We start from the raw sequence: 23,107 nt of genomic DNA, 5'->3' as shown, positions 1-23,107 counted from the left end.
AAGGCCCTGTGTTCAGTGACCCCCTTCCCCACAGGCTTGCGGTGTGGACTATGAAGTCAAAGCCTTCTGCGCGGAGAATTTGGAGGAGAAGATCCACAAGCGGTGAGTAGTAGGATGCCAGGGTGTGGCCGCCTGCTGGGTGAGGGAGGGAGACAGGATGGGCAAAGTCCAAGAGGAGATAAGTAACAATACCTGGAAGTGTGTGAGGAAGGGCGCACATTCCAGCCTTGGAAGGGCACTCTGGAAGCTGGGAGGTCACGGAGGGCTTCCTGGGGGAGGTGGCTTTGACTGCCCAGGTTCAGGCTGCAGCATCTTCTCCTTCGCACCATTGTGGAAGCTTCCTCCCTCATCTCCCTGCCTCTCATTTCATCCCCTCCAGACTGCATGTCTTCTTAATTTGTTTTGGAAAAATCCTAAATTCAGATTGTGTTAAACCATGAGCAGGCTGTTTCCTGACCATCCCCATTTTCCAGTTTTCCTCCTGGGAGGAGTTCAGCAGGGGTTGAGTGTGTGTCAATGGCAGCTTCTAAGTGAGGAGGAGATGGAGATAGTGAACCCATCCAGGGCAGAGCTCGGCCCACATCCGAGAGAGGGGAAGCATTCTCCGGAGAAGCACAGCCCGGGCAGACAGAGAGCCCAGGCTGGCAGCCAGAAACAGCTGGCCCGGATGTCTCAGGCCTGCCCCTCCTGGGGCAGGCTATGCTCTGCCTGCCTTCTGGAAGAGCTGGTGGGCCCTCAACGCTGATGTTCCTGCATCCAGAGGCACTGTTCCCAGAGGAAGTTGGCTGAGGGCACAGCAGCCTTTTTAGGGCATGGGCTGAGTTTGCCACCTGGTGGCTACAGGGTGTATTGCATACATTTGCATCTGCAGCCCTGCCTGTGTGGGGGGAGATGGGACTTTTCTCCCTTGCTTCTCTGTCTCCCTTTTCCTCTTAAGACCTGAGACAAGGGAAAAGAAAGAGTGCTGTGGGATGTGGGAGGAGGCTTAGCAAGCACAAGAAAGAGGAGGTGACATTGAGGGCCACCCCTCTCACCCTACCACCAATGGGACATTTAAAATCCACACCAAGGAGTTACTAATAATAATGATATAGAAGCTATTATTTATCAAGGGCTGATTAGGTGCCAGACACCATTCACAGTGCTGGGCTGTACGAACTAATTTAATCCTCACAGCAGCTCTTAAGAATTAGGTCCTGGCTAGGCGCGGTGGCGCACGCCTGTAATCCCAGAGCTTTGGGAGGCCGAGGCGGGCAGATCACTTGAGGCCAGGAGTTCCAGACCAGCCTGGCCAACATGGTGAAACCCCATCTCTACTGAAAATACAAAAATTAGGCAGGTGTGGTGGCACATGCCTGTAATCCCAGTTACTCGGAAGACTGAGGCAGGAGAATTGCTTGAACCTGGGAGGCAGAGGTTGTAGTGAGCTGAGATCGTACCACTGCACTCCAGCCTGGGCAACAGAGTGAGACTCCACCTCAAAATAAATAAGTAAATAAAAATTTAAAAAGCAAAAAGAGAGGTAGGTCCTTCTATCATCACCCTTTACAGATGAGGGAATGGAGGCAGAGAGGTTAATGTACCCAAGGCCACATAGTTAGCAAGAGGAGAGTTGGGAGTTTGACCCTGGCTCCCGCGTTCCAGGCAATGGAAGCAGCTTATCTGAGCAATGGAGATGGAGCATTCCCAGCACGCCTCAGAGACGGCCTCACTGAGTCCCGCTCCCTCACCAGATCCTCATTTGCTTCCTGATCCCCTGTAACCTTCATGGAGCCATTCTCATCCATGGGCCTTCTCCCCTCCCTGGGCTTGTCTCCTTCACTTGCATCCCCCTGACTGAATCCACACCTCCTCCCTGAACCCCAACGCCTCCCCAAACCCCATTTCTTCTTGGGACCCCTGTCCCCTCTGCATAGTTTTACATAATATATATCTGACATGTGTTTATTATATGGCACGCACAGTCATAGGTGCTGAGAGTACAGTTGTGGACACCTTAGACACAAATTTCTGTCCTTAAAGAGCTTATACAAATAGTGTCCTGTGTCACCAAAATAGATGACAGAGGGACACTATTTGTGTAAGGTGACATAGGGAGGCGGGAAGTGACATTGTTACCTATTTGGTGACATAGGGAAGCAGGAGGTGAAAATGGAGTCCCTGTTTCAGCATCCTGCTGGGTACCAGGACCCAAATGAAGTGCGGCCACAGGGCACTTCTGGGATAAAACAGGGGAGGATGGAATGGAGCCAGATAATGACAGACCCCTATGCTGATCTGTGCGGTTTGACTGGATTCTAAGGCATTGGAGAGCCATGCCAGTCTCTTGAGCAGGAGAATGATGTGAGGCTCACAAGGAGAGGGGATGAAGGCAGGTGACCCTGGTCCTCTTTCACTCCGCCCATCCCCATTAGGAATTCTGTGCGTCTGGTCATCCGGAAGGTTCAATATGCCCCAGAGAGGCCTGGCCCCCAGCCCACAGCCGAGACCACCAGGCAGTTCCTCATGTCGGACAAGCCCTTGCACCTAGAGGCCTCCCTGGATAAGGAGGTAGGAGGCTCGAACTGGGCAGGGGTGGGGGCTGCTCCACCAGGGCCTGGGCCTCAGATCCCAGCTCTGTCCTGGCCTGCAGGGATGCCTCAGTAGGAGCTTCTGCCCCCAGCCCAAGGACCACAGGGCTCGGGAATCTGAGACCTCTCCTGGGGGATTTGGAGAAGCCTCTTGGGCCTAAAGGAGTGGCAGAGGGAGCATGAATCTGAGGGATGTGATGGACTTCAGAAGGGAGGAGCAGACCCTCCCGAAGGTCCTGGACATCTCCCCCACACCTCCACCAGCTGCCTGCCTCAGGCCAAGTGCTGAAGGTCAACCAGCATTGCAGAGGGGGTACCGTGGGGGGCTGTGACCTCCCTGCCAAACCCTGAGCATCAGGGCGACAAGCCCTGCTGAAGGAAGGGCCTCCCCTCAAGCTCTGAATCAAACCCAGATGACTGATGCCTGCTGTGAGCTCGGGCTAGCCCCTCCTCAACGTGTGGGCACCCCCCCCCCCTCGGGGCATGGCTGAAGGGAAGTGCCTTGGGGCAAGATGTAGGTTGAGGCCTTTTTGTGGGGATTCAGAGCTGGCTCCCTCAGTGAGCTGGTCCGCCCCTCCTCACCTTTCCTTGCTTCTTCCAGATCCTTCCATGGACAGAATTTAGAGCTGGCAGGGACTTCAGACATCACCTAGTCCAACCCCTTCATTGCACAGAGGGAGACTCTGAGGCTTAACCTACCCACGGTTACGCTGCTTTCATTATCATCAGTGTTACTGTTGTTATTGTTGTCGCGATTACTGGTGGCCAAGCCAGGGCTGGAGCCCAGGACTATCACCTTCCAATTCCATTATCTTTCAAGGGTCCCACCGGGGAACTGAAGGCTAATGTGCTTGGTGGCTTTCGTGCCACCTTAGCAGCAGTGGGAAGTGGCTGATGAACTTGGGGCAAATGTCGCAATGCCTTGGGGGATTCAGAGAAATCTCTTGGGCCTAAAGGAGTGGCAGAGGGGGCATGAACCTGAGGGATGTGATGGACTTCAGAAGGGAGCAGCAGACCCTTCTGAAGGTCTGCCCAAGGTCTGGGGAACCCCAAAAGATAGCGTGGGGGCTTTTCTCCCTCCCCTTTCCCTAGAACCTTGCTGTCCTCCCAGCCAACTCCATCCCTTCTTATGCCCCCCAGATCTATTACCATGGAGAACCCATCAGTGTCAACGTCCACGTCACCAATAACACCAACAAGACGGTGAAGAAGATCAAGATCTCAGGTACCCCAGGCAGAGGGTCAGCTTAGGGGACAGCAAGAGGCAGTCTTCCCAAGGGCTGGGAGTGGCTGAAGGATCTCCCCTTGTTAACAGCCTTGTATAAAAAATAGCCACTGAAGCCTGGGGCCTGCTCTGAGCCACAGGGCAAAGCTTTTGAGTCGGGTAAGGCAGGCTGCTTATTGGCCAGGTAATGAGCTTGCTCTTTAAGCCACCTCTTCAGTTTCTTGGGTTCTGGGCAAAGCTGTCCTTGAGGGGAAGGCTTTGGTTATGGAAGGAAAGGGATGTGTTTGGGGCTACCCTTTGGATGGAAGACAGGGGTGGTCTCATGCAGAAGTCCCCACTGGTGGCCTCTGGCCATTGCCTGGGGCTGATATCCCCAACCCGGGTTGCCTGTGAGACTCCATGGGAACTGCATTCCTGACTCACTCCACCTCGATTCCTCTCCCTCCCTAGTGCGCCAGTATGCAGACATCTGCCTTTTCAACACAGCTCAGTACAAGTGCCCTGTTGCCATGGAAGAGGCTGAGTAAGTGGGCACAAGTCTGGCCTTGGGCGTGTGGGATTGGGTGGGAAAAAGAGAAGCTCTAGGTGTCCCGTTACAGGTCCAGGTGGCTCTTCTACACCTGGCAGAGGGCTGGGCCTCAGACTTCCTTGCCACTCAGAGTAGATGATCCTGAAGAGCCTTTTAGGAACCATCCACCTGATTTAGCTGTAAGAAAGTGCATGCTGCAGTCAAGGAAGAGACCCACTAAAACTAGAATGACAAAACAAGAGCTAATGAATGTAAGGGGATTGGGGTTGTGGAGAGAAGATAATTACGTTGTACAAGAAACCTAGGTTGAAGGGAAATACTTTGTTCTTGAACTTTCTGGTAGCCAGGGCAAAGTGGGTAAGGCACTAGGTACACAGCTCTTGTCTGATAAAGGGGTAATCCAGCTCATTGGGTGAAAGGGGTTGTGTGGGGGAGTGTAGAGAATAATTACACACACACACAAAATCCAGGTTTGAGGAGAACTACTACGGTTGAGCATGGACTGAACTTTGTCCCAAGCTTGTTGGCAGCTGAGGCAAGAGGAGAGATCTCAAGTGAAACATCTTTACTTGCCTAAAGGAAGTAAATGCTCCCATTCAAAGACATACATTTTTTTTTTTTTTTTTTTTCTGGCCCTGCAAGTAATTTCTTGGGGCAATTACACCCGATATAATTTTACATGTATATGTGTATTTGTTTATATATAATTCCAATCAGTATTTCTTGCAACTTAAAACATTTTAAAAATGTTACTACATGGCCTTTGAAATAGTTTTTAATGTCCTATAGGTGAACATGCTATGATTAGATCAAGCATTCTCTGGTTATTGGATATTTTTCATATCCACTGTTGATTTTTTTCAAAAAAATCAGAGCTATGAGGCATAGATTCCTGATGGTAAAGTGAAGTGATCTAGAACCAGAGTAACATATAATCCCTAAAGAGTAGAAAATCCCAACCACTGCAGATGGTGCCAGCGTCTGCATAACGAATACCAGCAGGGATGGCTGGGGAGGCATTTGCATTCACAGACTTGTTTACTTCTCAGGAAGCACTGTGGGGCTGGGGTTGCTGCTGCCCCAGTATGTAGAGGAGGAAGTGGCTCGGAGAGATGTGACTTGCAAGCTAGCAAGCAGCAAAGCTGGGGTTGGAACACAGGTTGTCCGACTCCAAGGCTTGTTCACTATCTGCTGCATGACAGCTCTCTCATTGGAAAGAGTGGGGGATAGAGCAAAAGCAAGTAAAAATTGGACAGTCAAAACGCCCTATATATGATGGATGTGATCAAGCAAGTAACGTTTTAATTGTTAAGCCTACATGATGGGTATATGGGTGCCCAGATAGCTTCATTTATGGTTTGTGTGTAGCTATAATTTTTTCTTTTTAAAATTTCTTTAGAGACAGGGCTGGTGCTTATGCCTATAATCCCAGCACTTTGGGAGGCTGAAGAAGGCGGATCACTCGAGGTCAGGAGTTTGAGACCATCCTGGCCAACATGGCGAAACCCCATCTCTACTAAAAATACAAAAATTAGTTGGGCATGGTGGTGTGCACCCATAATCCCAACTACTTGAGAGGCTGAAGTAGGAGAATTGCTTGAACCTGGGAGGTGGAGGTTCCAGTGAGCCAGGATCACACCACTGTACTGTAGCGTGGGCGACAGAGCGAGACTCTGTCTCAAAAAAATAAAATAAAATAAAATAAAATAAAATAAAATAAAATAAAATAAAATTTAAATGAAATAAAAAAATCAAATCAAATTAAATAAAATGTTTAGAGACAGAGTTTCACTCTGTTGCTCAGGCTGGAATGCAGTGGTATGATCATGGCTCACTACAGCTAGCCTCGAACTCCTGGGCTCAAGTGATCGTCCTGCCTCAGCCTCCCAAGTAGCTAGGACTACAGGTGTGTGCCACCATATCAGGCTAATATTTAAAATTTTATGTAGAGATGGGGTCTTGCTATGTTGCCCAGGCTGGTCTCAAACTCCTGGCCTCAAGCAGTTCTCCTGTCAGCCTCTCAAGTTGCTGGGATTATAGGCATAAGCAACTGTGCCGGCTGTGGCTGTAATTTATTATTATTATTATTATTTGAGATGGAGTCTTGGCTCACTGCAAGCTTTGCCTCCCGGGTTCATGCCATTCTCCTGCCTCAGTCTCCCAAGTAGCTGGGACTACAGACGCCTGCCACCACACCGGGCTCATTTTTTGTATTTTTAGTAGAGATGGGATTTCGTCATGTTGGCCATGCTGGTCTCAAAGTCCTGACCTCAGGTGATCCACCCACCTCAGCCTCCCAAAGTCCTGGGATTACAGGCGTGAGCCACCGTGCCTGGCCAGCTGTAATTTTTTAAATGTATATGCTTTTCAGCGCCGTGCTGCTTGACTCGGACAATCTTTTAGAATACCCCAGATTCAGTCCTGTTTGTGCGTAGAATATAGATGTGCCTCTTCTGAATGTGAGTGGTTCTCCTTGCCTGAGCTGGGCTGGCCCAAGTGGTCCGTGCATCTGGGGAACAGAGGTTGGAAGAGGGAGACTTGGAGCAGGCCCAGACTAGATATTCTGCTGGGCTGGAGATCAGGGCTGGGGTTGGCTCTGGGGAGGGCCATCTCCACAGCTGCTTCCCTTCTTCCCAGTGACACTGTGGCACCCAGCTCGACATTCTGCAAGGTCTACACACTGACCCCCTTCCTAGCCAATAACCGAGAGAAGCGAGGCCTCGCCTTGGACGGGAAGCTCAAGCATGAAGACACGAACTTGGCCTCTAGCACCCTGTGAGGACCTGCCCTCCTAGTCCTGGGCTCCTAGTGTACCTTTCCTGATGGGGCCACACCCTCCTTGGTCCCCCCAGTTCAAAGACAAAGCTCAGGCTACCCTCTCCACAGCCTTGTCAGGGCCTGTCCTCAGGTGCTTGACTTGTCAGGGAAGCTGCCTCCTTACTCCCATTCCTACCCAGGGGTGACTGAGAATAAGATGGACCACTAGGCCAGCTCGCTCAGGCAGTGCTGGGCTCTGCTACCATGCCTGGGGGAGGGCAACCTGGGAAGGCTTCCTGCAAGAGGTGGCAGCTTCTGACGTAATGCCTTCAGTCAGATGGGGTGTCCCTGAGGAGAGACCAGGGTGGTGAGCTGGGTTAGACCCAACATGGGGTGCCCTCCCAAGTCAGCAGTCCCAGGGCATCTGGTCACTCCTGCTGCACAGTCATCATGGATGCCTCTAGGATACTCTGCTCCAGCAGAGCCCTGGCTATGGGGATGCCATCTTGCCCTCTTGCGAATATGGTCCTTCAGTGGGGCTTTGGCCTGCGTCTAGAGCAGCCACTACTCCCAGCACAGACTCTCTCAGCTCTCTTCAGCAGCCCCTGCACAGCCTCCCACTTATCTGAAGCTTTTTGCCCTGTCTCCACACTGGCTCACACCCTATCCACCTTCAAGACCCAGCTGAGGCACCCCTTCTGTGGAGAAGTCCTTCTCTGACGGCCCCCACCCCACCCAAGCTGCCTGGCCCTCTGTGAACTCCATGTGTGGCCCTTTCTGCCCATGTGTTGCTGAGAGAAGCAGAATCCATCTGAGGGGAGGAAGAGCCCGGCCCTCACTGCGGGCATGCTGACCTGCGCAGGGAGAGGGGCCAACAGGACCACACAGCGAGCGAGTCTCACAGCCAGACTTGGAACCGGGGCTCTGGGTCCCTGCTACCTAAGGGCACTGCTCACCTTCCTCACCTCCACTGTACTTTATTGGACATGGTAGCTGAGTGGCCAGCCAAATGGGGGATGGATGGCCACTGCCCCCCAGCACACCCACCCCTGAGGTGTCTCGCCCACCTGGCAAGGCACCTGAACCGGCTCCCCTGTGTCACTTTGCAGGTTGAGGGAAGGCGCCAACCGTGAGATCCTGGGGATCATTGTTTCCTACAAAGTGAAAGTAAAGCTGGTAGTGTCTCGGGGCGGGTGAGTGCTCTAGCCAAGCCCAAGACCCTGGCGTGCAGAGGGGAGCGTCGCAGATGCCCACGGACCCCTGCCCCATTCTGCCTATTTGCAGCCATTTTAGCTGCATCCACCTTGGAGGAGGAACCTCCTGTCCCTTCTTTCTCCTCCCCTGCCCACTTTTCCTCTCTTCCTTCCTTGGCTCTCAGCCCCTCTCTTACCCCCGGCCATCTCTTTCTCTCCTCCTTCTCCTTCTCTATCCTGGGTCTGGGCTCACACTGAGGATTGGCCATGCCCAGGGGACGGCGTCCTCAGAGTCTATGCTGTGGGGTGCCCAGGGGTGCAATCTCCTCATCACACTGTGGGCATAGCACCCACCCCCATGCATGCCCAAGCTAATTTTGCGAGGAAACAGCTAAAAGGGCTCAGAACCTGGACCTGGATTGCAGATTTACTAGCTAGTCAGCTTTGCCTTTTTACAGATGGTGAAACAGAGGCCCAAGCAGTGCCCTAAACATTGCCTGAAATCTCCTTCCCCAACTCAGGTCATGGGCTGGGGTCATAGCGGTGGACCAGACTTCCCTGCCCTGGAGCATAGTTTGGTGGAAGCTTGGGGAGAAGAAGAAAAAACAGCTACGTTTCCTTTTTGTAACTTAATTCATAAATTTCTATGAAAAGATTGAAAAGCGCCGGGCGCGGTGGCTCAAGCCTGTAATCCCAGCACTTTGGGAGGCCGAGACGGGTGGATCGCGAGGTCAGGAGATCGAGAACATCATGGCTAACACGGCGAAACCCCGTCTCTACTAAAAAATACAAAAAACTAGCCGAGCGAGGTGGTGGGCGCCTGTAGTCCCAGCTACTCGGGAGGCTGAGGCAGGAGACTGGCGTGAACCCGGGAGGCGGAGCTTGCAGTGAGCTGAGATCCGGCCACTGCACTCCAGCCTGGGCGACAGAGCGAGACTCCGTCTCAAAAAAAAAAAAAAGAAAAAAGAAAAGATTGAAAAGCTAAATCCCATTAGACATTGGGTCTCCTTGATTATTAGAAGAATGCCTCTTGGCAGTGGCAGTGTGTAATCCTGACCTTATATAATAGGACATCTCAAAATTACAAATCCCAAATCCTGTGTCTGGTGACCTTTCAGGATCTGCAGTCTCTCAAACATTCTTGGCAACCCCGGAGTCCTTCCCTCTGCCTTTAGATAGCCCAGCCTCTCTTGGGGCAGGCAGCACTGGGGTTAATTTTTACACTGCCTTTACAGATGAGGATCCTGGGGTTCAGGGGGTTTGCTGAGCTGGGTCTGGATCCCAGTTCCTTGGGGCAGGGCTAATGCCATTTCAGTGTATCCCTGAAAGAGCAGTCAGGGCTGTGCAGGGGGGTGGGTGGGAGCGTGTCCCATGGGTCTTCTCTATCCGGGGGATAGCAGAAGTGGTGAATGAATGTGCTTTTTGTTTTCTTCCTCTCTGAACTCTCTCCTGACCACTTCTCCTGCCTCCTCTGACCCACCCAGCCTGTTGGGAGATCTTGCATCCAGGTAAATTCCTCCCTTCCACCTGGTTCACCCACCTTCCTGGAGGGCCTGGAGCCCATTGGCTTGACTGACCAGAATCACAGGGCACTGGGTTGGAAGGAATCTTAGTGGTCATTTCAGATTGCGAGGTTCAGGTGTGAGCTGGGAGACACAATTTCTCTTTAACAAACCTCACCTTGCTCTTCTATCCCACCCGAGTGACAGGGACCTTTACAGAGAGCAAAGCCTGATTACACTGATACAGGGAGTGGCCCCCAAGAGAGCAGTTTGAATTGCTGATCACCTGAATTATAGGAGCTTTTGGAGAAATGCAGACTTCATGACTTTCAAACTTCTACACCAGTGAGGATGAACTGCTGGCTGAGTGTTGCTAAGGAGAGGTCCTTAGGAGATCCTATTTTGTAAACAAGGTTTCCTTGCAGCCAGCTGGATGCACTTACATTCCAAAAATGCATGTACCCCAAACATAGCAGTTTGGCCTCCTCCTGTCACAAGATGGCAGTGTGGCTCATCCTAAGAAATCTTAGACTAATTTGACAGGTGAAATTCGTTCAATTCAATTCAGTTCCATATAATTCAGCAAAGATTTCCTCAACCCGGGCTTGTGTCCAGGCTAGTGCTGAGTGCCAGAGTCCCAGAGAGGAATCAGATGTGGCCCCTGACCTTATCGTTCCTGGTCCAGTAGAAGGTTAAGATCCAGATTCTTCCACTAAAATGTTGGCAAACCCAGTCTTCCACTAGCTCCATTCTGAAGCAAGCCCCAAAGCAAAAGGAAAAAAAAAAAAGAAGAAAAAAAGGCCAAATAGCTCTGACAGCCTTGTAAAACCCCAGGTTCCCACTGAGGGGAAGTAATGATTCTGGCAGGCACAAGCTTCACATTTGTATTTGATTTTTTTATTCTTTTTGAGACAAGGTCTGACTCTATTGCCCAGTCTGGAGTGCAGTGGCACAAACTTGGTTCACTGTAACCTCCTCTGCCTCCCGGGCAGAAGCCATCCTCCCAACTCAGCCTCCTAAGTAACTGGGACTACAGGTGTGCTCTACTATGCCCAGCTAATTTTTGTATTTTTGTTTTTTTTTTTTTTTTTGAGACAGAGTCTCGCTCTGTCCGCCAGGCTGGAGTGCAGTGGTGCGATCTTGGCTCACTGCAACCTCCGCCTCCCGGGTTCAAGCAGTTCTCTCCCTCAGCCTCCCAAGTAGCTGGAATTACAGGCACCTGCCACCATGCCTGGCTAATTTTTGTATTTTTAGTAGAGACAGTATTTCACCATCTTGGCCAGGCTGGTCTTGAATTCCTGACTTCATGATCCACTCGCCTCAGCCTCCCAAAGTGCTGGGATTACAGGCGTGAGCCACCGTGCCCGGCCTAATTTTTGTATTTTTAGTAGAGATGGGTGGTGGGGGCAGTGTCTCACCATGTTGCCCAGGCTGGTCTCGAACTCCTGAGCTCAAGGGATCCGCCCGCTTTGGCCTCCCAAAGTGCTGGGATTATAGTCTTGAGCCACTGTGCCTGGTCAAGCTTCACAGTGTAACTCAGCCCTTTAGCTGCCTCATCTCCCAGAAGTTCCAGTGGTTCTAGAAGACAGGCTGTCTAGAACCTGTTGTTATCCCCGTTTCCATGTGGAGCTCAGTGAGACTCAAAGCTAGAAAGTGCTGCACCAGCGAGTGGTGAGGCTGGTGGAACAGACCTTTCTAATTGCATGGCTTGTGCCTCTGACCACTCCATTCCCTGTCCCTTCCTCTTTCCCAACTGGGCTCTGGACAAAAAGATCAGTAAGATGTGGCTTGTGCCTGTAGGCACTCGCAGTTGGGGGTTCTCCTAGGGTGATGCCACCCCAAGCCGAGAGGAGCCTTCAGGGTTGCTTTTGTTCGTCTCAATTCTGCTACTGTCACACGGTGATCAAGGGTGTGGCTATGGAGCCAGAATCTGCTATTATCATTAATAGCTGTATGACCTTGGGCAAGATATTTTAATCTCCTCATGCCTTAATGTCCCAGTCTGTACATTGGGGATAATAATAGGGTTGTTGCGAGGATTAAATGAGTTACTCTATGGAAGGGGCTTACAGTAATCCTTGGCACAGGGTCAGTACCATGTGAATATTTGCTCTTATTCTGTCCATCAGGGCCAAGTACAGAGAAAGCCCCATCAGAAGCACTGGCTGGTGTCTGGGTCTTCCCGACTGCTTTCCCCTGCATCCCCACAGCGTGGACAGCCTTGGGCCCTGGGGCCATCCTAAACCTGACTAAACTGACCTCCACAGTGCATCATCCAGATTGCAGGGGTGCTAGGGTCACCTGAGCACTTTTACAAGAGTGCCCTGCAGGTGTTGGGAGATGGGATGGTATGAGTGTGGGAGGAGTTCCAACCTGGAAGTTGGGAAGGGCAGTGTCAGGGGAGGTGAGGGTGGCTGTGGCGATTTGAGGTGGGCAGGGTCCCAGGGCACCTCTGGAGCCCCACAGTGACCATGATGGATACTGCCCTGGGCAACCCTTTCCCACCCATGGGCCTCCTCCCAGCCCATGGGAACCCAGGGAGCCTTCTCAGGAAAGGGGAGGCTTCCATTTCTTTTTGGAGCCAGAGGAAGTCTCCTCGTCCAGCTCCCAGGCAGACCGAGGCTCCGAGTGGCAGAACTGGGGCTGGAGGGCATCTTTTGGATCTACCTCCTCTGATGGCAAAACCCTTCACAGTCCTCCCTGACAGGGCATTGACATCGAGTCTCACAGCCTGCGAGTCTGCTCAAGGCTTACTGGGTCTGGGTCTCTGTTTCAGTGATGTGGCTGTGGAACTGCCTTTCACCCTAATGCACCCCAAGCCCAAAGAGGAACCCCTGCATCGGGAAGGTGAGCAGAATCTGTGGGTCTCTGGGGTAGGGATTCTCCAGCAGCTGCCATGTGACCCTGTAACCTAACCTACCCCCCCCAGGTTTGCCCTCAGCCCAGTCACCCTTTTCTCAGGTCCCTACATCTTTTGTGGGATCCAGAACTCGATTTGCTTCTGACCCAATCAGGACACAGTGAGGCGTGGCTCCTGTTCCCCATGGGAGAGGGAGACCAGGAGTGGAGGAGGGAACTCATTGACCATGCTTTGAGCCTCTATCTTGCACCTAGGCATGGGCTGGATCCCGTTTGGAAGTAGGGGAAGGGGTTGCTTGGATAAGATGACCGCTGGACACACTATTGTCATGTTTTTCTTCTTCTTTTTTTTTTTGGTCTTGAGACAGTCTCACTCTGTTGCCCAGGCTGGAGTGGATCTTAGCTCACTGCAACCTCTGCCTCCCAGGCTCAAGAGATTCTCCTGCTTCAGCCTCCCAAGTAGCTGAGATTACAGGCAGCTGCCACCACACCTGGCTGATTTTTGTATTTTTAGTAGAGATGGGGTTTTACCATGTTGGCCAGGTGGGTCTCAAACTCCTGACCTCAGGTGATCTGCCTGCCTCAACCTCCCAAAGTGCTGGGAGTACAGGCATGAGCTACCGCACCCGGCCTGTCATGTTTTTCAAGTGATAGCAGATTGGTCATATTTCACTGAATCTGAGACTTTCAGTGAAGAGAGACAACATTATAGTAGGTATGATTAGGAAAAAACTTCCATGGTTAAACTGCAGTGCCATCGACACTAAGACACACTCCAAGTTCGGAGATGTTAAAATGTGAAGGAAAATATAAAAAAGATTGTCTGGTTGGGCACGGTGGCTCACTCCTGTAATCCCAGCACTTTGGGAGGCCAAGGCGGGTGGATCACGAGGTCAGGAGATCAAGACCATCCTGGCTAACACAGTGAAACCCCGTCTCTACTAAAAATACAAAAAAATTAGCCGGGCATGGTGGCGGGCGCCTGTAGTCCCAGCTACTCGAGAGGCTGAGGCAGGAGAATGGCGTGAACCTGAGAGGCAGAGCTTGCAGTGAGCCGAGATCGCGCCACTGCACTCCAGCCTGGGCGACAGAGCAAGACTCCGTCTCAAAAAAAAAAAGATTGTCTTAGAGTTGGTAAATGTCATACATGCTAGGAATTAAGGTAAGTCATGTTGGAGACCTGCCAAAAGAAACAGAAGTTAGAGGATTTTCTGTTTTTCTGGGGCTGCAGTGGGGATCGGGGCCCTCCTGGTGCCCTCCTCCCTGCCTTTCAGATGCTTTGGGGGTGTTTCAGTACCAGGAATGAGTCCTCCCCCCTCTCTATTCCCCTTTTTCTTTTGCACTCCTCATGTTAGTCTGGTTGTCCCAGGGTGGGGGCCTGTGCCTACTCGCCCCGTGCTCATCCACTCACTAACTAACCCCTGGACACTCTACCCACCCGCCCTGTGTTTAGTTCCAGAGAACCAGACGCCAGTAGATACCAATCTCATAGAACTTGACACAAAGTAAGCCGAACCCTGCCTGCAGACATCCGGGGACGGGGCGGGCCGTGGGTGGGCGGGGCGGAGAGGGTCATTTGCATATATGCTTATTAACCCCTGAGGAGCCGCTGGTCTAACCCCGTCTGCTGAGAGCTGCCTCTGCTCGCCTCTTCAGCAACCCGCTTGCCTGCATGTGACTTGAAGGACCCTCCGTGCCTGTTCCTCTCCTCCTGCCTTGGTGGGGTCTGTCTTCCTCCCTCGTCCTTGCACGTCCGTCCGTCAGTCTGTTCGTCCATCCACAGCGCCTGCTCGGCTCACACAGGGCTGGTCCATGGCCCTGGGCTCGGCTCTCCTGTCCTGCCCACGCCAACCAGTGGAATCAGGCTGTGGGGTGGGCAGGGGACTGGGGATCTTGTTGCTTCTGACTCCTGAGGACCAACCGATGCGGATTTCCCTGCGGTCAAAGGCCATCGAGTCACCGGACAGTGGCCAGAGGGGGAGGACCTGGGCCGACTGCGAGAACCACCTCCAGGGCCCAGCGGTTTTCTTGCTCCAGCTCCAAAGCCAATCTTCCCTTGTCCCCCAGGAGAAATCTGGGGTGTGGGAGTCTCAAGTCACCCCAGGAGGATGTCCCATGCACTGGCTGAACCCTGTTGGGCAGGGGACTTGGATGGACCCCTGCATGGTCCTAAGTGGACATGTTTCATGGTAGAAGGGAACTCGCTGTTCTTAAAGGCAGTCCTTAGTCCTGAAACCCCACCTAAGCCTCCCCTTTCCTCACGAACAGGTCCTCTACTCCCCTATTTAGATTCACATCCTCCTACCCCAGCCTTCTCCTGGTTGGGATCCCCCATGGTAGAATCGGAGCTGACACTTCCTGGGAGAAAGGTTCTCCATTGTCTTCTCTTCCATTAAGCCAAACTACTCCTTCCTGTCCAGAAACGGGAATGCTTCATAAGGGTAGTTTTCTGGGTGGTGGGGTGGGGTTTACCAGTCTTATTCTTGGGGGATTCAGAACATGCTGTGAAACAACTACTGGTGGCCTGGCCTCTCACAGTGGGAATAAGTCCTTCCTTGGGCTACAGAGCCACACTGCTCCCCCGACCTCCTAAAGAACCGGGTTACTTTTCTAACCCTTAGGCACAAGAGTCAAATTCATGCCCCTCTCTGCCCCTTTCATGACTGGCCTGAGTCCTGATGTGACTGTCCCTACTGCCACAGGTGGCATCCACATGTGCCTGCCAGACAGGCCTTTCTGCTCATAGTCAGCCCCCAAGGCCAGAGCCCTCAGAGAGGGTGGTTCTCTCCCCGGCCCCAGAGCCACACTCTGAGTCACCTCTGGCCAGGCCTCTGGATAAGCCTACTCTCCCTCCCCCCTGCAAACATGCCACATTTTCCTTGTCTCTCCCACTAGTGATGACGACATTGTATTTGAGGACTTTGCCCGCCAGAGACTGAAAGGCATGAAGGATGACAAGGAGGAAGAGGAGGACGGTACTGGCTCTCCACAGCTCAACAACAGATAGACGGGCCGGCCCTGCCTCCACGTGGCTCCGGCTCCACTCTCATGCGCTCGGATGCTTATTCGTCTTCTTCCCGTTCTGGTTTCTTTTCCCCTTTGTTCTTCCAGTTTCTACCAGGGGGGCTCGTGGCCTTCCAGATCACGGTGATGAACCTCTGACCTCAGGATTGGCCCCACGTCACCATGCCAACAGGACCACAGCACACCAGCTCCACCCCATCTCTGCCATTGCCTCTCCACTCCCCTCCTTTTCATGCCGTCTCCCAGAAAAGCTACCAGGGTTCTGGCCTTGGAATTGGACTTGAGATAGGGAGCAGACAGGGGAGGATGGGGCATGCAGGACACGGTGTGGTGGGCATGAGGGCTTGGAGGGATGGGGATGAGGGCTCAAGACACGAGAGAAGATGTCCACGGTCCCAGGTGGTTAACAAAGTTCTGGCAGCTAAAAGATGACCGCATTGAAGGCCACCTCCTTCTGGCTGGGAGGGGCAGACCTGTGGACAGATTCTCAGTGCCTTTTTGAAGTTCTGACCCACCAAAGACCTTCTGCCTTCACCCTCCTCCCCACCCGATGTCCCTCTGTGTCTGATAGTGACGTTGGTGAAAGTTTGTAGACCACAGGAGTAGAGAAAAGCAACTGGAGTGACTTTCTTACCAGCAGTTACCTAGGCTGAGGCAAGCTGTGTGGACTCAACAAAGTATATTTCAGTACTGTCAGGATGTGACATCTTAGCTACCTTGTATTTCAAGTGCATGGGCCTGTCTAGAGATATGCAGAGAGAAAAGCAGAGGAAGGGAGGGAGGGGGTCTTCAGCAAGCACCAGCCCACAGCACAGTTAGCTGAAGCTCTTGATGAGGGTTCCCGAAGTGGGCCGCTGGGAGATGGAGGCAGGGGGTGGGGAGAGGAGAGTCTGCCTTATGTCCCTTCCTTGTGGACTTCACATGGTCATGCAGGAAGTGAGGATGGGGGTCTAGCGGGGGCTGAGGCCACTAGTATCCTCCTGCTTCCCCCTGCCATTCTCCAGGGCTGGACTGAACCTGCAGACTGGGAGAGTGTGCCTGAGGCCACCATGCCACAGTCAAAGGGGGTCCTATCCCAGAAGGTGGCAGCATCCATGGAGATATCCTCACCCAAAGGGAAGGAGGCTGCTGGGTAGCAAATAAGCCCCTTCTTTTCTTGGGGAGTTGATGACCTCCAGTAGCTCCCAGTGTCATGGGTACCCAGTACGCATTGGCTGGTGTTGGCGTGATTGAGACCTAGGGCAATTCCTGGGGCAAGAAGCCAGATGGGAGATGAGGTATGAGTGTTAGGAGTTACCCTCTTTGCCTGGCCTTTGAGAATAACTTACTGTGTGACTTTGGGCAAGTTCCTTCCCCACTCTGGGCCTCAGTTTCTCACTTGGGAAAGCAAGGAGTTTGACCAGATGATCACAATGGGCCTTCCTAGCTCTGGCCACCAAGAATTTGGGAATATTAGCGCTCCTGGTCTGGTGGGTGGATCCAGAGCTGCTGCCTGGTCTCTCTGCCTCCAGAGTGGTTTTATTGGACCTCAGAGGTGGCAGGGCCCTAGGGAGCACCAACTCCCCTCAACTTCACCCCCTGCCCAGGACTGGGAAGGGATTGATGTCAGGCTGTGGCCATAGCTAGCCTGAGTTGCCCAAGGAGGGACAGAGCATGTCTTTGCTGAGGCTTGGCTGAGGGGCTTGTGATAGGGCCTGCAGTATCTCACTGCCCCCTGTGGATGCAGACACCCTGAGGTTTACCCAAACAAATATATTGATTAGCAGGACAAGGGCTCTCTCCTCAGTTTCTGCTCCCTTCCATCTCTGTCCCATACTTGTCTGAAAAGGGAGACAAAAAAATCTTATGCAAGTGGCATCTCAGTCCTTTCCAGTCCAGCACCTCTTGGGGCAGGCAGTGCGACTTATTTCCCACGGTGAAATCACCTGTTTCACAAGCCTGGCAGTGCGACTTCTGAGGCTCATGACCACTCAACCTAAGGGACCCCTCCCCAGACCAGAACCAAGTCAGCTAGGGGCAGTCGAACTCCCCGGTCTCCCAGGCATCCAGCCCCTCCTAGAGCTTGCTGGGCAGGCTGTACCTCATCCGGGCAGGCACAGAGCTAATGAAATGCTGGAGCAGTGCATGGCAAACATACACCCCCCCACCCCGTGTCTTCTGAAACATTTGGGGCTGACACAAGACCCTTTAGTGTTTGGAATGACCTCTTTCCTGCAAACCTCTTCCCCTGTCCCTAATGCATGCATGGAAAAGGTTTGTCAGGCTGGTTTCCCGAGCCTCCGCCTCAACATCACACTCACCCTTTTGGGTTTAGCCCAGTGTTGTTTAGCAAATTTCTCCAGCTGCAGGGAAGGATCAGAGCACTATCTTTTTTTTGTTTTTCTCCTTGAGCCAGGACTGTACAAGGCAATGGTCAAACGTAGTTGAATTCAGCCTACCATCCTTTGCTGATAACTCGGCTCTATGCCAAGTACGGGAGACACAGAGATGGGTCAGTCCCAGCCCCCATCCTCAGGAAGCCCACAGTCAGGGGAACGTTGTAGGGGGAGGTAATAGAGGACAATTGCCTTCAGGGCTCCTGGTGGCTGCTGGTCCCTATCGTACCTTGATGTGAGTTAGAAGACAGTGCCCTTTCCAGGTGATTCAGACCCACACTAGAATGCATAGCTTTGTGAGTGACATACAGGTTGGATTTTAGCACCCCTTTCCCCTTGGCCATGTGCTGCAGCCTGGCGGGACACACAGACCAAAGTGTTTCCTTCAGCTTCCTGGAGAGGAAGCACCAGGTCATGTTTCCAAGCTTCTGGTCAACTCCAGGCAGCACCTCCCAGCCCCAAACATGGCCAAGCGAGTGCTTCTCTGCAGGGCCCCTTTCCCTTCTGGAGTCATTCCGTCCAGGTGAGACCTTGAAGTGAAACTAGGGGTGGCGGAGCCTCACTATGCCCCAGGCACCAGCCCACAGTACTGGTGGTTTCTGTGCCAAGCATTTGGGGTCTGCGCTTGCCAAGCCGTCCGTCACCGGGACTTTGTAGTGCACCCTGTGGGTGGCGTGTGGACACCAGTCTTGACAGGAAGGAAGAGCATGGCCTGGTGAAAACCCACCGAGCAGAGGGCCAGCTGGACCTCCTCAGCATTCCGCCCAGGGGAAGAGTTCAGTCCCCATGAAGATAAGGACTGAGTTATTTGGCTGCACCTCAGCGTCAAAGCTCAGCCCTGCTAGAGTGGGTTCACCTGGCTGTTGGTTTTGTGGGAGAGTTCCTGACAAGCTGGTTCCTACGTGGTGCAGTAAAAGGAATTCTGTCCTGGAAGTCCCCAATGCCACCTCTCAGTCCTGGCTGTCACCAACCACCTGGGGGACTTGGGCAAGCTACTCAACCTCTGGGGCTCAGTTTCCCTAACTGTAAAATGGGATTGTAACCCTTTCCCTTCCTGACGCAGGAATTGTTATGAGGTGCAGATGAGACGAAAGTCAGCGGTCAGGGCTCTAAGTTGAAAATGGCTGCATGGGTGCAGGGATGGCCCAAGGTCACACAGGAAGTTTGCTGCGGGAGAAGCCCTCCCCACCAGTCTTCATCACTTGCCCTGCTTCTCACTTAGGTAGATGTCAACCAGAATGAGATACAGCTAATTTGGCTTTGATGACCTAGCGGAGCGGGAAATTTAGACACGATTCAGGAATATCATGCCCAAAAATAGTGGTCCCATCAACCAGGACACAGAGGGAAGACGTGGATATTGTCAGTGAGTGGTGGAGGCGGACATCTTGGACCCTCATAGGCCTGGAGTCACATCTCCCATCTGTCAGAACCCCACAGAGGCCAAGGGGCCTTAGCTCTGACCCCAGGTTAAAGAGAGCCACCAGCCCCCAGGCTCAGGGAGCTGAAATCACCCATCTGCAGAAAATCTAAGGGCAAGGAGAAATAGAAATTGCCTGTTCCTTCCCTTGAAAGTGTAAGGCCTCTTGCAGGATCAGCTGGAGCCACCACAGCTTCTCAGTGACATTGGGAGGGTTTCAGGCCCAGGGAAAACCTAAGCCTTTTGCCCTGAGAGCTGAGCCACAGCGGATGCATCCCCCAGTGGCGCCAGCAGTCCAGAGCGGCAGCTTCTCTCCTGCCAGTCACTGGGGCCTGGTTGTTCCCCACCCATCCAGGAGGAAGGGTTTAGGTCCTAGTCTTACACTCTTACAGGGTCTCATGGACGCAGGCCTATGCCTGTTCTGATACGTATCTTTTTTAAACTCAAAAGGACCAAAAGAGACTCCTGAACCCTCATCTATATGGCCTGCATTGGGCCTGGTGTGTCTTCCTGGCCCAGGCAGCTCCATCACTTCTGCCATCCCTTCTGGACTAAAGTTGCAGGATCCCTACCTCTACCACTTCCCCAGAGGGTCACTGCACAGTGGCTTCAAAGAGAGGCCCTGTTGAAGGGGAAACATCCTCCCCCCATCACACTCCCAACTCGTCACCCCAAAAGGGAAGTCAAAGCACAGGTCTGTGGGGCCCATGGTTTGTAGACACTGATACAGTGGTTTTCAAACCAGGTGCTGTGGAACCCCTGGTATTCCACAGAGCTTTGCCAGGGGATGCTAAGGTGGGAAGATGGGAGTGGAGGCAAAGGATAGGTTTCCAGCCTTCCTCCCATTTCCACCTCCACCAGAACAACTCTGCTTTTATTTGTCTTGCCTACTGAGATTTCATTTTCAAGCTTTCTTTGAAGAAAAACTTCAAACCACCATCTCCAGGTTTGATCTTAGACCAGCCAGCACAGGTTCTATTCTTGCTGCTCATGTTGGAATGGCTCCAGCATTCCAGTACAAAGTGTCTTTGTGTTGGAACCTGACACACACACACACGCGCGCGCGTACATAGTTGATGGTTTTTCTAGCCAACCCACCCTGAAGCTCTGGCCAACGTTTGATTTGAACAGGGGCCTGGTGCTCAGTGGGGATGGGTCTTGACCCTGATATTGGCCCATGAGGCATGGGGAGCTCTGCAGCAAGGAAACAGGCTCAATCCCACACCTAGGACTTGTGTCTGCACCCCTGTCTGGCACCCCACTTTCCTGGCCCAGGCCCAAGGGACAGCAGGAGAAGCAGTGTGATGGAGAGAGAGAGCCTAGGGTTAAATTCATCTTTACACAGAGCCAGATGGATGGAAATCTTAGCTCACATAAAAGACAGACTCAGGGAGGATTTTGTGACAAAAGTCCCTCCTTTGAGGGCAGGATCCCCCCAGGAATCCTGTACACTTTAGTGAGACCTGGATCAGCCCTTGGTACAAAGTCCTGCCTGCCCTGCCCCCCACCCCCACCTCCCAAGGAATTCTAGGTGAAAATGTGAAGCTCAGGGCACAGCAAGTGCCTGACATGGGTGTATTACATTAGGTCTGAGTGTGTCCTTAGTTTCCCTGTGTGTAAAATGAGCCTAGTGCCAGGCTCTTCCCACCTCACTGGGACAATTGCAAGGGTCATAGGAGAGTTGGGTATGATAGGTGGTCATATGAGGTGGTGGGTATAAGAAGTGGGTGCCTCACAAACTCGGGGCGTGGTCCTGACCTGCATGGCAGATGAGGAGAGCACTTGGGAACGAGCATAGGAAGTGCCGTCTTCCCGGGCATCTCTGCTCTGTGTTAAGGTCTAGCCACAGATGCTGTGGCACCTGCCTCTTCCTGTGGAATGTGGGCCTGCATGGATTGTGTCCTGGGGCAGGAGTGAGGGATGGCTGGGAAGAATCTGCAGGTCTGTGGCCCTTGTGTTGAGTGATTATTTTGTGACACTCTCATTCCTGGACCACCTGCCAGGTTTATCTGTTATACCTATGGCATTCTTATGTCAGACAAATTATTATAGTTTATTCAACTCTAACAAATGAACAAAATAATAAATAGGAAGCCATTAAAGGTCTTTTGTGGCAGAGGATGCTGGCTGTGCTTTCATTTTTGTCTCATAAGCCTATGGCAAGTCAAAGACCAAGAAGTGCTGCCCTGCTGTCCTGGACTGGCAGATGGCTCTCATGACTGGGTGAGGTGCTCTCTTCCCTTGTCTGTGGCCCCAGCTCCAGCTTGGTCCTTGCACCAACTTGTGGAGACTGCCAAGAACTTTTCTCTGTCCCTCTTCTGCCACTTTTCAGCCTTATGGCCTTGGGAAGCTGGCAAACCTCTCATCCCTCTCAGATACCACAGGATTTCATGACCCATGGTTTGCTCTGGGGGTGAAGCCATCCTATCTTCTATCTTTGGCACCCCACTGACCACATCAGCGGGAGTCCTCGCCCCAGCCACAGCCCTGGTTCTTGTTCACTTATCTCCTGCTCTGCTGGGTCTTCCTGAAGTCACTTCAGTTTTCTAAGACTTACCTGCCACCTGGTCTAACAGAACATATGGGGGGAGTAAGGATATCAGTGAGGAAGGGTTGATGTTCCAATGGATAATGTACTGTATTAACACGAAAGGAAGATGCCCATGCATATAAGATGACTTTCCTAGAAAATATATGAAATTATATATTTCATACACACACACACACACACACACACACACACACATTTCCGCCTCCTGGGTTTAAGAGATTCTCATGTCTCAGCCCCCCTAGTAGCTGGGATTACAAGCGTGTGCCAACACGTCCATCTAATTTTTGTATTTTTTGTAGAGATGGGGTTTTGCCATGTTGGCCAGGCTGGTCTTGAACTCCTGGTGAACAACATATTTTTTAACATTCCTGTAAAATACTGTGCAATGTAGATCAGAGCATTGCCCTCCTAGTTGGCCAGAAGGGAGTCTGTTTCCTCTGATGTTCCCTTCCTGTCAAGAGTAGGGCAGTGGGAAGACACTGACATTTGAATCAGGAGACTTGAGCTACAGCTTTTGTTCAGTTGCCCTCTCATATGGACTGTGTCAGTCTGAGTATTTAATTGGGCCAGATGCAGTCACTCATGCCTGTAATCCCAGCACTTTGGGAGGCTAAGGCACGAGAATCTCTTGAGGCCAGGAGTTCAAAACCAGGTAGGACAACATAGGGAGACCCCCATTTCTCAAAAAAAAAAAAGAAAAAAAAAAAGAAAAGCCAAGAGTAGTAGTGCATGCCTGTAGTCCCAACTACTTGGGAGGCCGAGGCAGGAGGATCCCTTGAACCCAGAAGTTCAAGGCTGCAGTGAACTATGATCATACCACTGCACTCCAGCCTGGGTGGCAGAGCGAGAAATTATCACTTTAAAAAAAAAAAAAAAAAAAGCTAGGTGCAGTGACTCACTCTTTGGGAGGCTTGCTTGAGCCCAGGACCAGCCTGGACAACATAGTGAGACTTCATCTCAAATTTTTTAAAATTAAAAAAAACAGAAAGCAATTTAATTGGGGAAATGTTCATTAAATGTTGGATGAGATGAAAGTGCAAATGGGGTTTGAGACCACTCATAGATGTGGCACAATAGGAGACCGTTACTACCTCTAGTGTGG

The 23,107-nt window shown here is 52.1% G+C and overlaps 1 protein-coding gene and 1 pseudogene across 10 annotated transcripts in view; both read left to right on the top strand.

The window, feature by feature from the left end:
* Window positions 1-21,573, top strand: part of ARRB1 (arrestin beta 1) — a 98,273-nt gene extending 76,700 nt beyond the window's left edge. For 2 of the 9 annotated variants that reach the window (XM_033206503.1, XM_033206509.1), the window contains exons 7-16: window positions 35-102; window positions 2,415-2,550; window positions 3,711-3,795; window positions 4,246-4,318; window positions 6,962-7,099; window positions 8,191-8,274; window positions 9,759-9,782; window positions 12,553-12,623; window positions 14,089-14,140; window positions 15,531-21,573. In XM_033206503.1, coding sequence (XP_033062394.1) covers window positions 35-102; window positions 2,415-2,550; window positions 3,711-3,795; window positions 4,246-4,318; window positions 6,962-7,099; window positions 8,191-8,274; window positions 9,759-9,782; window positions 12,553-12,623; window positions 14,089-14,140; window positions 15,531-15,642 — 843 coding nt within the window. In that variant the 3' untranslated portion in view covers window positions 15,643-21,573. Of the gene's footprint in view, window positions 1-34; window positions 103-2,414; window positions 2,551-3,710; window positions 3,796-4,245; window positions 4,319-6,961; window positions 7,100-8,190; window positions 8,275-9,758; window positions 9,783-11,905; window positions 12,451-12,552; window positions 12,624-14,088; window positions 14,141-15,530 lie in introns of those variants that run through there. The other 7 variants (XM_033206504.1, XM_033206507.1, XM_033206505.1 and 4 more) reach the window with 7 other exon arrangements.
* LOC117080985 lies at window positions 17,764-21,575 on the top strand (annotated as a pseudogene). The gene has a single exon (XR_004436038.1). The product of XR_004436038.1 is annotated as an uncharacterized LOC117080985 (transcript).
* Window positions 21,576-23,107: the final 1,532 nt, after the last annotated feature.

This window comes from Trachypithecus francoisi, unplaced genomic scaffold, assembly GCF_009764315.1.
Source record: "Trachypithecus francoisi isolate TF-2019V2 unplaced genomic scaffold, Tfra_2.0 Lachesis_group8, whole genome shotgun sequence".
Lineage (NCBI taxonomy): Eukaryota > Metazoa > Chordata > Mammalia > Primates > Cercopithecidae > Trachypithecus > Trachypithecus francoisi.
Note: the sequence above shows the minus strand (reverse complement) of the source record. Positions and strands in the feature narration are given on the sequence as shown.